This window comes from Agelaius tricolor, unplaced genomic scaffold (genome assembly GCF_023055355.1).
Source record: "Agelaius tricolor isolate 1412-34295 unplaced genomic scaffold, bAgeTri1.0.p SCAF_23, whole genome shotgun sequence".
In the NCBI taxonomy this organism is placed as follows: domain Eukaryota; kingdom Metazoa; phylum Chordata; class Aves; order Passeriformes; family Icteridae; genus Agelaius; species Agelaius tricolor.
In genome coordinates this window covers 5,156,693-5,171,128 of record NW_027269283.1, presented here as the reverse complement: position 1 = coordinate 5,171,128, position 14,436 = coordinate 5,156,693, and the positions used below count along the sequence as shown (strand labels likewise).

The 14,436-nt window shown below is 51.9% G+C and overlaps 1 protein-coding gene across 1 annotated transcript in view; it reads right to left on the bottom strand.

Moving 5' to 3' along the window:
* The window catches only part of JPH2 (junctophilin 2), a 31,618-nt gene that overhangs the window by 3,774 nt on the left and 13,408 nt on the right, over positions 1–14,436 (bottom strand). The window contains exons 3-4 of the mRNA XM_071446825.1: positions 5,107–5,225; positions 947–1,737 (exon numbers count right to left, since the gene is read on the bottom strand). Coding sequence (XP_071302926.1) covers positions 947–1,737; positions 5,107–5,225 — 910 coding nt within the window. The remainder of the gene's footprint in view (positions 1–946; positions 1,738–5,106; positions 5,226–14,436) is intronic.

Sequence of the window (14,436 nt, the reverse complement as noted above, 5' to 3'; positions counted from 1 at the left end):
CTGCTTCTCCCAACTTCCTTCTGCATCCACATTGCCTGTGTTTGTAAACTTGTCATTTTTAATATCATAGAATCATAAAATGCTTTGGTTTGGAAGGGGACCTTGAAGATCATCTATTTCCAAACCCCAACAAATGAAACCATGTGAGATTGCTGTAATTTCAGACCAAAGTATTTCCAAGCTGTGCTTTTCTAAAGTCACATCGGAATCATTCATGTCCAAAGGACTGCAAGATGGGACTCAGAGGGCTAATAAAATGTCTGGGTTTCCAGCTGTATTTGCTAAGAGCAAAATTAAGTTTCAGTGACTATATTTTAAACCTGGGAAATTGGCTGGTGATTCAACACCACAGTTCAGCTCATGAGGTGCCCCTATAGCAAAAAAAGTAATGGGTAAAAGAGAAACACACTTGAGCTCTTCCTGTTTTTTTTCCCCCAGCTTTCACATCCAAGTTGGTTGGTAATGGGGTGGGAAAAGAAGGTGAGAAAAGTGGATAAAATTATTTGGAAGAAGCCTGCTTTTGCACAAATTTTGAAATATGACTTGTCTGAAAGCATATCTGCCCAGGTAAAGAGAGGAGGTCAAAACAGGAAGGTTATGAATGTCAGGGCAAGCATCCAGGCAGGGCAGGCTGGGAAGGTGGCAGGAAATGGGGATGCCAACACTCCTCCAGTGGGCTCTAGGATCCTAAAAAGAGCCTCCAGGCACCACTTGGCACCACTGCAGCCCCAGGCCCTGAAGTGCCATGGGCTGGCTCATGCCCATGCTCGGGTACTCTGGTGTTTCCCCACTCATTGTCAGCTCTAACAGGCCTTGCTGGGTGCTGGGGAGGAAAAGGGAGGCCCAGGGGGGTCTGCATCCCTCTGGGTCCTGCCAGACCTCATGGGGAACAGTAAAGGAAAGGCAAAATGGCTCCCAGGAGGCTCCCAGGGATGCCCCACATCACCTCTTCACACTCCTCCGCCTTCTGTGCTGCCACCACTGCCGCCGCCTGGGCCGGGCCGCGCTTGGCCCCTGCCTTGGGCTCCGTCCGGCCCGGTGTCCTCGCCTCAGTCTTCCTGTCGGCCGCAGGCTCGGCCCGGCCCAGGGCCCTGCGCTCAGGGCTGGGGCGCTGCTGCGGCTCCTTGGGCCGAGGCGGCTCCGGCTTGGCCTCCGCCGCAGCCGATGGCTTCTCCTCACGTCCCTGCGGCGGGCCAGGGGTGCCCCCCCGGCGCTGGGGCTCCCCCCGGGGCTCCGGGGAGGGCGGCTCATTCTCGGGGAACTGCTCCTCCTCATAGTCCGTGGCGGGGGTGACCGGCGAGGTCCGCACGGCGTAGCTGTGGTAGCCCTTGAAGAGCTCGACGTCGGGCTCGCGCGCCATGCGCTGCAGCGGCCCGATCTCCATCTGCTCGGCGCCACGGCCGCGGCCCCGTGAGGCTGGCCGGCCCTCGCCCTCGGAGGGTGCCGGGCTGCCATCGCCCGCCCGCCCGCCCGCCTCGGCCCAGCTGCCCGGCCGCAGGGCCCCGTCCTGCCGGGGGGCCGCCTTGGCCCGCTTGGCCTCGGGAGGGGTGGCGGCAGGGCTGGGCGCCGGGCTGGTGCGGGGCCGCGGCTCCTCCTGCTCATGGAGCTGGGGGCTCTCGGGCGGCGTGGGGGGCGGTGGGGCAGCCTCGGGCCGTGGCGCCTCCTCCTCCATGTTGACCGCGTGCTCGGCGTTCTCGATGATCTCCTGCAGCAGCTTCCGCTTCTGGTACTCGGGGCCTGCGGAGAGAAGGGCTGGTGTGAGGAGTCACTATGGAACAGGGGCCCAGTGCCATGGCACCATCATGGCCTTGGCAGCTGTGCCCCCAGCAGCAATGGGTTTGGGGACCATGGTGCAAGGGTCCAGGCGGGAGTCTGGAAGAGGAGGAACTCCCAAAGCAGATCCTGCTGCCAGAAGGAACTTCCTCTAGGAACTGCCGAAGGCTCCAAGCCTTATTGTGGGCTGTCCCGTTGGGAAGAGCTGAAAGAGCAGGCAGGTGCTGCAGATAAGGTTAAATAAAACAATGAAAATCTGCAGCCCAGCTTTATGTGGTCACACAGATGGCTGGGGCCATGCTGGGGCTAAGCTCAGGATACAGCTCCCATATATGTGCTGATACATCCCAGATACATGCTGGGGATAAGCTAAGCTCACAGCTCCCAATGAACTTTTTTTAGTTTTTTATTTAATGGCTGGGAAACTCTTCCATGTGGCTTCCATGGTGTCAAATAGCATGGTAACTTCACAGGGTACACAGCATGATCAGTGTCATTGGAAAGGCAGGGTCCCCAGATTATCTATGTGCCATCCATCATGATAGGAAAAATATGTTTTTTATATATGGAACAGGGTTGGAAATTGTACAGCCCTCTTGTCTGCCCTGAGCTCCACAATAGCAGCAAAATTACCTGGCACCATCACGAAAGGTGACTCAGGGCTTCAGATTTCATTTTGGCCTCATCTCACACACTGACTTGTGAGTTCCTAGCAACATTGCCTCACTTCAATTTTTCACCTATCATTAAATCTTTACTTCTTATTAACCCTATTACAAATTGCAGCCCAGCCTGGGCCAGGGGAATTCAGACAGAGCCTGACACTGAAGATATCCACCAAAATGCATCACTAAAGAACTGGGAATATCTTGTGGAATAACAACCCTCCACTGTGCTCCACGTGCTGTCATATGCTGGGAGAAGGGTCCCCACACATCACCCTGATGCTCATAACAAGTGAGAACAAGAGCATCATGCTCCTCTTGTGCAGTGTGAGGTTGCAGAGCAGCTTCTTTGAAAGCAAAGCACCTGCTCTGGCCTCATTCTGCTGAACCCCAGAGATGTTGACAAGGGCTTGCTCTGTGCTCCTGAACAACACAGATCCTGGAGCCACACTGCCTCTGGATGCCTTAAGGTCCCTCCTCTCATCTCCTCCATCTCCAGGACTGATGCAGACCTGAGTCTGGTTGGGAAATTTGTCTTGGTGCTCCTTTCGCTCTCACTGCTACCTCCTCTCCATTCAGGCAATGGCTCCACTCAGAGGGGCAGTGAGGAAAAGGAGGGCACTGAATTCAGCTGCTCTGCTCTGCCTGCACATTCCTGTCAATCAGCAGATGACCCATTCAGGGCCATTTATTTCTGGCTGCAACTGAGTTATTTGGAAGCCATTTCAACAGTTGTTCAGACTCCTCAAAATAGGCTGCCTGCAGCTCCAGGCTCCTTGCTCTCTCCTGCTGCTTTCTTCTCTTCCTGAGTAATTTACAACACAAAAACCCCCAACTGCCTGGAAGGCACACACTCAGCTCCCCATCTTCATCTCCAAGCACATTTCAGCAAGGGTTTTGGCTTACATCCTTCTCCAAGTTACCAGGGATGATACCCTGAAATTCAGGGCTCAACAGTTATTAGGGATATGGGGCTTGCTGAGCAGGATTGCCTGTGCCAGACACAGCATGGTCAATCTGCCAGGACAGCAGGGAGAAATACAGCTACCAAACACAGCTGGGCTCTCCAGGCTGTGTGAGCAGCAGCTCTCAGTCCTAGCAAAACCCAAAGCTGGACTACTGTCTGTTCCTGGATGGTGCAACCATGTGAGAAGAGATATATCCTTGTGCACTTTGGGAATTTAGAGGTTTAAAAGGATCATAGAAGAATAACATGCATCAGGAGCTTAGAAGGCCACTGAGAGAGGCCAGGACCCAAGTGAGGCCCTACACAACAGCAGCAAGAGGATCCAGCACCTGAGGAGCCAGGAATGGAGGTCAGGCTGCCCCAAGTGTTTTACAGAGGCTGTTTCAATTGTCTCATTCAATTGCCATGGGTGGAAAAAATAATCTATCTAGATGTCCAAAACCTCCCCATAGGGATTCCAGTTTCCTTTGTTTCTGTTCTATAAATACCCCAGTGTGCAAAGGGTGAATGTAGAGCTGTGAGTGGCAGCTGGGGGGCTTATGTGAGGATCAAGTGACATTTAGCCATTGTTCAATGAAGTGCCATGGGCTGGCTCATGCCCATGCCCGGGTGCTCTGGTGATTCCCCACTCAAAGCCAGCTCCAACAGGCCTTGCTGGGTGCTGGGGAGGAAGAGGCAGCCCTCCAGCATGGCATTTCCCCAGCTCATAGATGCAGGACAAGGCGAGAGAATGGGGAATTTAGGAAAATCTGTCAGCATGACTCTCCCCAGCCAGGCACCAGCTCTGAGCTGTTCCCATTCCCCACTGTGTGCCCTGTGCTGGGAGTGGTACAGGAGATGCAGAGACCCCAAAATCAGAGTAGGGGCAGGTGTCAGGTTTTGCTGAGCACGAGTCAACCTTTGGCTTCTACCCCCAGTTTTACCACTGTGATAGTCCCTTGTGATCATGCCTCAGTAACCATGGAACACTCACTCCAGGCAATAAATCCAGATAATAAGAAAGACAGGGTGAAAATGCAGGCACTTGGAATTTTATTTTCTGCTCTGTTATTACCTTCCCTCTCTGTAAAGGAAAGTTTTCCAGGAAGAATATATCTCTAGCTAACTCAGACCAGGGAAGAGTAATGGCATTCACAATGCTGATTCTAGTACGACACTTCTCATCTACTAATCCTCAGTGCTTGATCTCACAGAAGGAACCTCCCAAGTGTTTACCCAGCCAAATAATTAGCAGTGATACTAACAAATTAATAGAGAATCAGGACAATAGTATTTTGTATTAGCTGCTTTCTTATAGGATATTACAGCCCCTAATTAGCAGAGTCTGATTGTTCTGAGGCCCCACAGGATGTGGGTTTGTGAGTCAATGTTTAACACTGTTCCAAGAAAAAGCCACAAGGGATGTCTCTACAGGAGAGCTGCAGATATCCCCGAGCTTGCTGCCTGTCCTGCCTGGTGTTCTGAGGGCTTCAGTGTATGGAAAAACATGAGAAGCTCAGAAACTGTGGGGTTTTCCTCCAGGCTATGGAACCACAGTGAGTAAAACAGTGGTGTCAGGAGAACACCCAGGACAAGGGGCTGGCTGTAGAGCAAAAGGATACACAGGAGAGCATTTTGTGGAGTTATTAAGTGGGTGAAGCACTTGAACAGATTCCCTGTGGAAATTGCAAGGCCCCTCTTGAAAGATGCATCTGATCCTACCTGGCTGGTAGAAGTCTGGGGAGAGCTCCCTGGCCATCATTCTGGCTATGCCTGATTCATTGTTGGCTGCCTGAGCTGCCTGCTCAGACCCTTCAGCCTTGGCTTTGGCATGAGCCGTCCTGCAGAGAGAAGAGGGGAGAACAGTGAGCACCCTCTGAGCCAAGGTCATCCCATCACACAGCAAACCCTGGCTGCCACCACAACTGCATCAGCCCAGCTGGTGTAACAGCACTCAGAATTTGCCCACATGACCCAAAATCCTACGCTCAGGGAGAGAAGAGCAGATTTTCAACATGGAAAGGGCCCAGCTGCTCAAGGGTAAGGTGGGAAGGCTGCAGACAGGGAACAGGGCAGGGGTATTTGTAAATGTGAGCATGTTCACATGTTGCAGTGAGGCAGCAGGCACTGCAGAATGGGCTCATTGCTGTGCTGCTCAGAGGAATGACCAAGGCATCACACAGGCATGGTTGGTGGCTGAACTCCTCTGTGCATCACCAGCCCTGAGCTGCTGCACCTCACCAGAGGCAGTGTGCCCCTGCTCAGCACACAAGTTGGCTTTTCCCAGAAATTTCTCTCTCGTAGCTCTCCAGCAAACAACATGCCTTGTCCAGGGGCTCCTTTACTCACTGCAGCCTGAAGGCTGATCTCACTAGAGCTACTGTCTCCCTCTCAGCTTGGCTCTCTGATCCTTTCCACTCCTTCCCAGCACATCTCCTCCTTGCTCCACAGGGCTGCAGGCTCTGGGAGTTATTTTACTGGCCGGCTGTCATATTCCTCACATGCCTCGTGCTCGGGGCCCTGTGATCTTCCTGCTAAAAGCAGGGATGGCTTTACAGCCCAGCTGCTCACAGGCTGGGAAGGAGCTGACTTCAAACAGCAATGTTGCACCTTAAAAATAAGGGTGGGTGAAGAACAGTATATTCAGCTGCTTTGTTGCACTCAGGTCTCACTGAGAGCTGCATTCCCTGTGCTCTCACTGTCAGATTTTCTGAGGCTCCCCATATTCCTCATTTCATGTGCAAATCCATATATTTTTGTGTGATAAGCAGTTAGCATTCCTCAAACTCCAATTCACCCTAAATTACAACCTTTAATGTGGTCTGGTGAGCCCTTTTCACATGCAGGTTGGTATCTGGTCATGTTTTAGGACAAAAAAGGAGGAAAGATGCAGTTCTCATTCCTGCAGTGAAAACGCTCCAGAGGAATTTTTGGACTGTTAGTAATGAAATGAGGATTGATTCCTTCCCATTAAACTGAAATGCAGTAGGCAGACAAGACAAGCTGAAGTTTGAATACTCAACAGGTGCAATGAAAAGATGATAGAGATGCTGTTCTGAGACCCTTACAAGGGAGAAGATACACACATATGCCATTCTGAGTAGCTGGAGGGAAAGAACTGAAAGTAGGGCAGCAATCCCAACTGATACAGGCAACAGTGTGACTTGACAAGGAGCCAAAAACACTTCTCAGGGCCCTGGGATAGAGAAGAGGGTGCAGAGCTGCTGTGGCTCAGCCTGTCCCTCCCTGGGATGACATCCCACTCTGCTGGAGCCATGATTCACCTCCCTGCCCACAATCACATGTTATCTCCCTGCTTTCTCTGCAGGGTGAGCTGCCTGGGATTGCAGTCATTCTTGGTCTTTTTATCCAAAATTATTACAGCTCCTGGAAAACCCAGAGACATGATGAGGCAGAAAACAGCATTTTTAGGCTGCTGCTTGCAAGCAGGGGGTCTGAGCCAGTTCTGGACAGAGAAAGCACCTCCTTTTTTGGTAGCAATATAATCAGCATGATTAATTCCACTATAATCTGGCAGGGGCCAAGGGGAATGTGTGTGTGCTCTCCATGCCTGGGGGATCAGAGTGGGCTGGGTGTGCTGTGCCTGGGGCACACAGCCTGCCTGGCGCCGGCCCCAGGCAAGAGGCTTTCCAAGGGAGGATTCAGCTCTTCATCCTGGCAGGACGTGCTCCAGCCCCTGCCTTTGTCCTGCTGCTCCTGAAGGATGAGATTCACCATCAAGAGATAAAATTCTCCCTTTCAGTTGCTCTCTGAGCCAGGCAGATGCTATCCTGACCAATTCCCAGCCAGACAATCACCCAGCTGGCCCCAGCAGGCAGCTCCTGGCAAGGGCTTTCCTCGAAGTAGCTCCCAAAGAAGTAATCTGGAAGTGCACTAGATGGGGGTCTGTTCTCACTAGTAAGGGCAGAGCTGGATGTGTCACTGAGTGGGTGCAGGTGGCTCCTGCATGCTCAGCTCTCTCCCAGCACCTGGGGACAGCACAAGAGAACAGGGCTCTCTTGTGGAGGGCTGCGAGCAGCACTGCATCCCTTGGTGCCTGGGGATGCTGGAGGCTGAGGTAGCTCCCAGTTATGCTTTTCTTCTGCTGGAATTTTGCTTTCCTCTAGAGAAGCTGCTGGATGCCATTTGACTGCAATTCCTGCAGAAGGAAAGATGGCAAGACCAAGAAGATCCAGCCTGGGCTGCAGAGGCTGCAGTGAGGATGCTGTGGGTGGTGGGGAGCTGAGCCATTGCCGTGAGACATCACAGCCCCAAGGGTAGCAGAGCTCTACAATGAGGGCTGTGAGGGCAGGGACACTCTGGGACAGCTCCTTGCCTGCACACATGCAGTGGTGACAAGAAGCTGAGCAGGACAGCTTTGGCATCCTGCACTGCCCCACGGCAGCTCTCACTCCGTGGACACAGCTGACCTGTGCTCCTGTCCCCTGCTGGCAAAGTCATCCAGAGGTGGTTGATTTGGGGGGACTGCAGTCAACACAGCTGCACTTTCAAATCTGGCAGCTCCAGCAGACCACACGTCAGCCCTGCTGGCATCCCAGGGGAGCACTGCTCTGCCAGCCAGCCTGGCCCCAGCAGGGACACTGATGCCCTGTGCTGGGTCCCTCTGCTGCTGACATCATTTATCTGGCAGTAGCCAGGTGAGGAATGTTTGGCTTTCAGAGACATGGCATGGTATCTGAAGTTCATCTTCCCCGGCTGAGCCACACATGCCCAGGGCACCAAGGGATGCAGTGGCCTCCACTGCAGGCCTCCAAAAAACCCACACTGAGGGTTTAGTGGCACTGTGACAAAGCCCAGCCTAGAGGAAAGGGTCCAGCCATAACAATTACATCTAGCTGGCCTGGAGTATCCCTGAATTTATTATTTATCTGCGTGGCTGGCAGAGCCTGGGAGCTCAGCACAGAGGAAAACTTGGCCCTGGCAGCAAAGCAGGAGACAAATGCCAGCCACCCTGGGAGAGCCCAGTGCATGCAGCACAACAGCTTGTCCCATCCCACAGCCTGGGTCTGCCAGGAGCAGGAGCTAAGGAAAGAAAAAGCCCAGGGAGCTTTGAGGGTGTCAGGAAGGTGATTTCAAACCCCAGAAGTGAAATGTGCAAGAAGAAAAATTTCTTCTAAGGTTAAGATCTTCTCAAAGAGCAAAATAAGCTTTCGCAAAAAGGAAATACCAGCCTTGATAAATTTGATGCTATTCAGGCACACTTTAATCAGGCCCACACTTTTTTACTTATTGCTGTTGTGTTGTCAGCTCCCAGTAACTCTGCAGTAAACAGCCCCTGCAAAAACCAGCAGAGGAGAAAGTCTGGAGATAGAGGAGCTCAGCGGGAACTGAAACACAGACCCAGGGGCTTTAGAGCAGCCAGAAGCAGAATCCAAAAGCCCCTTTCCAAGGCAGCACTGGAAAATGAGCCACGAACACTAAACACATCCAGCTGGAGGAAAGAAACACAAAGAGGGACCTTTACAAACCCACACCGGCGCTCCCTGTCCCAAAGGCAGCGCTGCCAGGATGAGCACTTCCCAATGTACCCTGAGCCATCTCCTGGGCAGTGCTCTTAAAAATAGCTCCAGAGAATTCTTTGCAAGGAGGAGCAGCAGCTCGGAGCCGAGCTGAGGGGAGGCATGTGGGCAATGTCTGCAGCCCCTGACCCAGCCCTGCTGCCACTGCCTCCTGGCTGGATCACAGCAGCTGCCAGGCTTCACACCCCGGCAGGACGGGAGGGTTAAATGCATCTGCTGCTTTAGTTGCTCCTCTGGCATGGCTCTAATGCTCTAATCGTTTTTGTACTAGTGCAGGACAGAGCACCACTCCTGTCCTTCCTGGCCATGTCCCAAAAACACAGCCTGAATCATTCCTCCAACTGCTGCTAAAATCCCCCAGGGACACACGAGCCGCAGCTGAGCACCGCGCCAACAGGTGAGGCCCAGCCCCAGCAGCACCCCGGCTCTTTGGACAGTTTATGTGGTTTTGCACATCCACATTGGATTAGACTGCAAATGAAATTGGAATTAGCAGGGAATACTGCAAATACCAGACAGGGCTGGGGTGCCTGAAGATGCAGCGATGACCTTGCAGCTAGAAATAGGGGAAGAGTTCAGCTCTCTGCCCTCACATTTGCTTATTGGGGGAATGTCAGACCTGTCCAGTGCTGTCCTTCCTTCTCCAGGGTCCCCCTTCTCCCATTGATTCAGCAAACCTTGAGCAAGGACCAATTGAACACCCCTCCAGCCCAACTCATTCTATGATTTTATTTTTCATTCTTGATATTAGGAGCTGTCTATAAGACCATTAAGCAGAAGTAATTCATGAGTCAGTTCTAGGAAGAGAGTCTTCTGCTGAACTCCTTTCTCCTGGAAACTGGCTGTTCCACTCCCAGCCAAATCCCTGCTCCAGCATCCAGCAGCAATCATTTTGTCCTTCTGAAGAAATTTAAAACAATTGTTTGCCTTGGCAGGAATGTTTGCAGCACTCAGAAGGGATCTAGGGAAAGCTGAAGAAGTGTTTTTGTTAATGGCAACATGGTCCCTTCTGTGCTCACATCATGAAGGGCAAGAGGACACAGACCTGAGCAGCACACACCTGGGCTGGGGCTGGGACTGGATGATATTTAAAGGTCCCTTCCAGAATTCTATGATTCTACATCCTGACTAGGACAGAACTTTTTGGCTTCTCCATTTTACACACCATCTTCATACTTGCATCACCTCTCTAGTTGGAGCATCCCTTTCTTCCTGCTCAGTCCCGACCCAACTCCTTTGTGTCTCTCCCTCTGCCTCCACATGCACACAGATACCAGCAAAACTCTGCTACCCTCATGTGCCTGTAACCACCCCACAGGACTGAAATTCCCTCTTCAGTCCACCTCTCATGCCACTTTCCCTGCCCTCAGTCAAACCCATCCGTCCCATCCACGGCTGTCCTGCCCTGACACACAGCTGTACCATTCATGTTCCTTTTGCTCTTTCTGCCTCATCACTACATCACATGGAGTGCATGCATCCACTCCACTTCCACTCTGACACCCCTGGGGTGCCTGAGCCTTTGCTGCTTTATAATACAGGCTCTGCACCTGCAAGGTGCAATCTAAATTGTGAAATAAGCATAAATCAACACAGTTTGCATCCTAAAGGAAACACCTCCATACTACTGAAGCAGAAAGCCAAAAATAGAAACCATCCTGACTTTGCAGAGCAGCTCATGAAATGTCCCAGGCTTTTCTCTCTCAGTACCAGCACTTACACAGAAGTGGTAGCACTTTGTACATGCCCAGGCTACTTGGCTGAATAAATCAGACCTTTTCTCCTTCCTTGCACAGAAAAGGCATGACCAGGCCATTCAGCCCAGAGAAAAGCATCCTTTTCTGTGCAGTGCTTTAGGAGCACAGGCCTGGCAGAACTCCCTGCCACCTAACGAGCTCAGCCTTTATGATTACTTGGTGAATTTTTAAAATACCGAAATGTTATCCTCAGCTCTAAATAGCTCTGAGCCACTTGCATCTTTCACTGAGGGATACTTCCCTTTGCAACAGTTAAAGTGATATTAATCTTTCAGCAGACAGATCTGCAGCTGTCTTCAATGAGAGGACAACCTACTCACCCCAGCCCCATGGACAGGAGGATCTGCCCCACCAGTCCCTGCCAGCCAGAGTGCCCCCGGAGCTGAGTGGGACTGGGTGGGCAGCAGTGAACAGGACCTGGCTGTGCCACCCTGTGAGGAGCCCGTGGGGCTGGCACAGCCCACAGCTGCTCTCTGTTTCCCCCACAGCCCCAGGATGCAGCCAGCAGCTGCCCAGAGCTGGCTACAAAGGGAGCAGAGCAAGCCAGAGCCTGCCAGCTCAAGGGCTGCTGACACCAGGATGACACCCTGACCCAGGGACACTGTACCACGGGCAGGACAGGCAGCTCCTGGCCCTGCTGGAGCCTGTCCTGACAGCACAGCCAGCCTGGGAGCAGCTGGTGAGAGCATCCACAGGAATACTTTTGGGAAAAGGGGGATTTGCAGCTGCCAGCTCAACCCTCTCCTTCTCCCCCTGGTTTTCAGGGCCACTCTGCTGCTCTGGGTGCAGACTGAGTGGGGCCCTGAGGAGCAGGAGCAGGTCCCTCAGAGCAGCACAGCCTTGGGGCTATGCCCAAATGCCAATGATTTATTCCAGCTTCCAGAACACCAAAGGGGCTCAGCAAATGCCCTGGGGACCCTGATTGAATTAGGTACTACTGCAAGATGAAAGGAGCTGGGTTATCCCAGTGACTAGTGCATCAAAACATCTTTACAGCACATATGCAATCAGGGTCTTTCAGCCTTTCCATCCATAAGAGGAGTGTGCTTTATCAGATTGCTGGATCCACCAGCATTAAAATGGGTCAGAAAGTCTGTGTTTTCACTTTAGGATTGTTGTTTTTTTCAACCAAAATCTTAGCAACTTCTAAATTAAATGTTTTTCAGATTTCAGTAATCCAAACCAAAAGAGTGAGAAACTTCTGTATCTGTTTTGTGGGTTTTTTTTCCCAGCCAAAAAAGTGAATTTTTTTTTTAGGAAATAAGGGCGTATATCTTAAAATATTGCATTTGCCCAAAACCGCAATTACTTATCAAAATTTAAAGTTCTCCAAGTCCTGTAGGTCTCTTGAGTTGATGTTCACAGATCTGAGGTACAGGAAAAAGAAGAGATGGAGCTGGGAGGGCACCAGCCCACGTCCCAGGCTTCAGTGCCTGCAGCTCCCATGCACCTGTACCCAAGGCTGCTGAGAGCACCCAGGTCCCTGCCAGCCCTCAGTGAAGAATCATGAGGCTTTGCAGGAGCAAAATTGAAAAACTTGGACTGAGAAAGCCAAAGGGCTCTGGCTCAGCACAGGATAAGCTGAAAAAGATGCCCCTCCTCCAGGAGAAAGGAGGGTTTCTGCATCACAGGCTTTCTATTTAAATTGGACATGTTACTTAAATATTATTTCTTTTTCAAGATAAGGCTATTTCACATTCCACTGAAATGAGGATAATCTCTGAGCAAAGCATGGCTGAATTCAATGATTTCAAAGCCCAGCTCCCTGCAAGCATGTGGATGGGAGTCAGAGCCCTCTTGTTCCACGCAGCAGCAGATCAATTGAACGAGATGCTATCATTTTCCACAGTCATTTTTGCAGATTAAAGTCACACTTCATTTTTCCCTTTCTGTGTTTGTAAGCTGTTGAGATAAGGATTTCCCACAAGGTCAGAATGAACAGCCCATTAATTCCACTTTCCCTGCCTGGCTGGCTGTCTGAACTATACCCATCCCTAGGGCTGACATCCTGCCATCCCATCTCTGCTGCTCTTGAGGGGATCCCTGCAAGACAGAGCCTCCCTTGCCTCAATCCTGATAACCCAGGAAGCCCTGGAGAAAGCTGTGTGCTGTCCAGCAGATGCCTCCTCCTTGGAGCTACTGAAAATGCATGCTCCCTCTTACCCTAATAAGGCATGAAAGTGCCTGAGGAAATTCATGTGAGGTGGGTGCAAAGCAGATAAAGCCATGCTCCCTCCTCTGGAATCAGAGCACATCCCCTGTAAGGAGCACAGTGGGCCAAAAATGTGTCAGGGCTGGAGCTGCAGCCAGCCTGGATGAGGCTGTTCTGGGAGAGGGCTGGAAGAAGGGGGTGAAGGCATCACAGCATCACTCACCCAGTGACACTGAATCCCTCCAGCCCACAAAGCCTCACACACAGCCCCCCTTTGTGGGGGGACACACTGTGGGTGTCCTGCAGCTGGGGTGGGTGTCTGGTCCTGGCTCTGCACCCCAGAGTTCTGGTTTTCTCCACCTGTCCCTGAAGCAACTGGGTTTTGATTAAAAAAAATCAATCGTGCTCCCTGCTAAAGTTTGGAGAAGAAATGGCCACCAGGAGAGTAAAGTGGGGGTTTCTCCAAGGAGTGGCAAAGGGTTTGGGAATAGGTGTCCTCCTTGCTTATTTCCCTCCTCTGGTTGATAATGAAGTAACTGATAATTAAACAGGAATTAAAAGGAGTGAGACAGGACGGCCATGCTGTCCCTATGGCTGCAAGATCAGGAACAGAGAAGAGCTCACTCAAACCCTACAGCCTGCACTGCTCCAGTGGATGGCTGGAACAGGATTAGGCAGAGGTTTGAAAACAGCAATATTTCTGCAGAGCTGGAGACTGCTGTGCCACACAGAAAGTAGGAGAGTCCCAGCCCTGGGCTTCAGCTAGTGCAGAAATAGATGCCAGCAACTGGGTTTCTATTAAGCAAGGTGATGAAACGGGATTATCCTCTTTATAAACACACCAAGCTCTGTGAGAAACATCTTCACTGGGACAGCAGGACTGAGGAGCGTCCCCTCAATGCTGTGTCCTGGCACTCAGCTGTAGCAGGGAGCCACGTGGCTGCCCTTGCTTCTCCCTGTCCACTGACTCTCTGAACCCTGTCCTTGGAAGTTCCAAGATGCAGATTCCCATTATGGGGGCTGTGAGGCAATCAGAATTCCTGGAGCAGCCAGAATACCCAGCATCAAGGAGCTGTGCTCAGCTCAGGCCACTCCACTGCCTCCAGCTGTGGTTGTACCTTGCTAGAAGCGACCCTTCCACTGCAGCCCATGGGGAAGTGAGGGGTGGTCCTTGGTCCCCCTGCAACCTCCATGCACTTGTCATTTAAGCCCCATGAGAGCTCAGGGTGACATTTGTGATCTTTGGTGTCTGCAGAAATGCTGCTCACAACTCATGTGTCCCTCCCTGGCAAGCAGCAGCCAGTAACCCACATGGAATTGGGAAAAGCTCTGCCCATCTCCTGCCTGCTGCTGCTTCCTAATTACACAGCCATCCCTCACACAGAGCTGTGGAGTCCTGGAGCAGAGATTGTGAGGCTGGGAGAGCACAGGAGGCTCAGTTGCTCCCTCCTGTCCTGGGAGGGCTGTCCTGAGCCATGGCTGCTGCTGCTGCCCACTCTCACAGGGTGGCCATGAGCATCCTGCCCTCCTCTGGCTTTAGACCTAAAGGTCTGGGAATGTGCTGAACTCCTGAGGTGTCTAATGCCTGTGCCTCTAGCTAAAA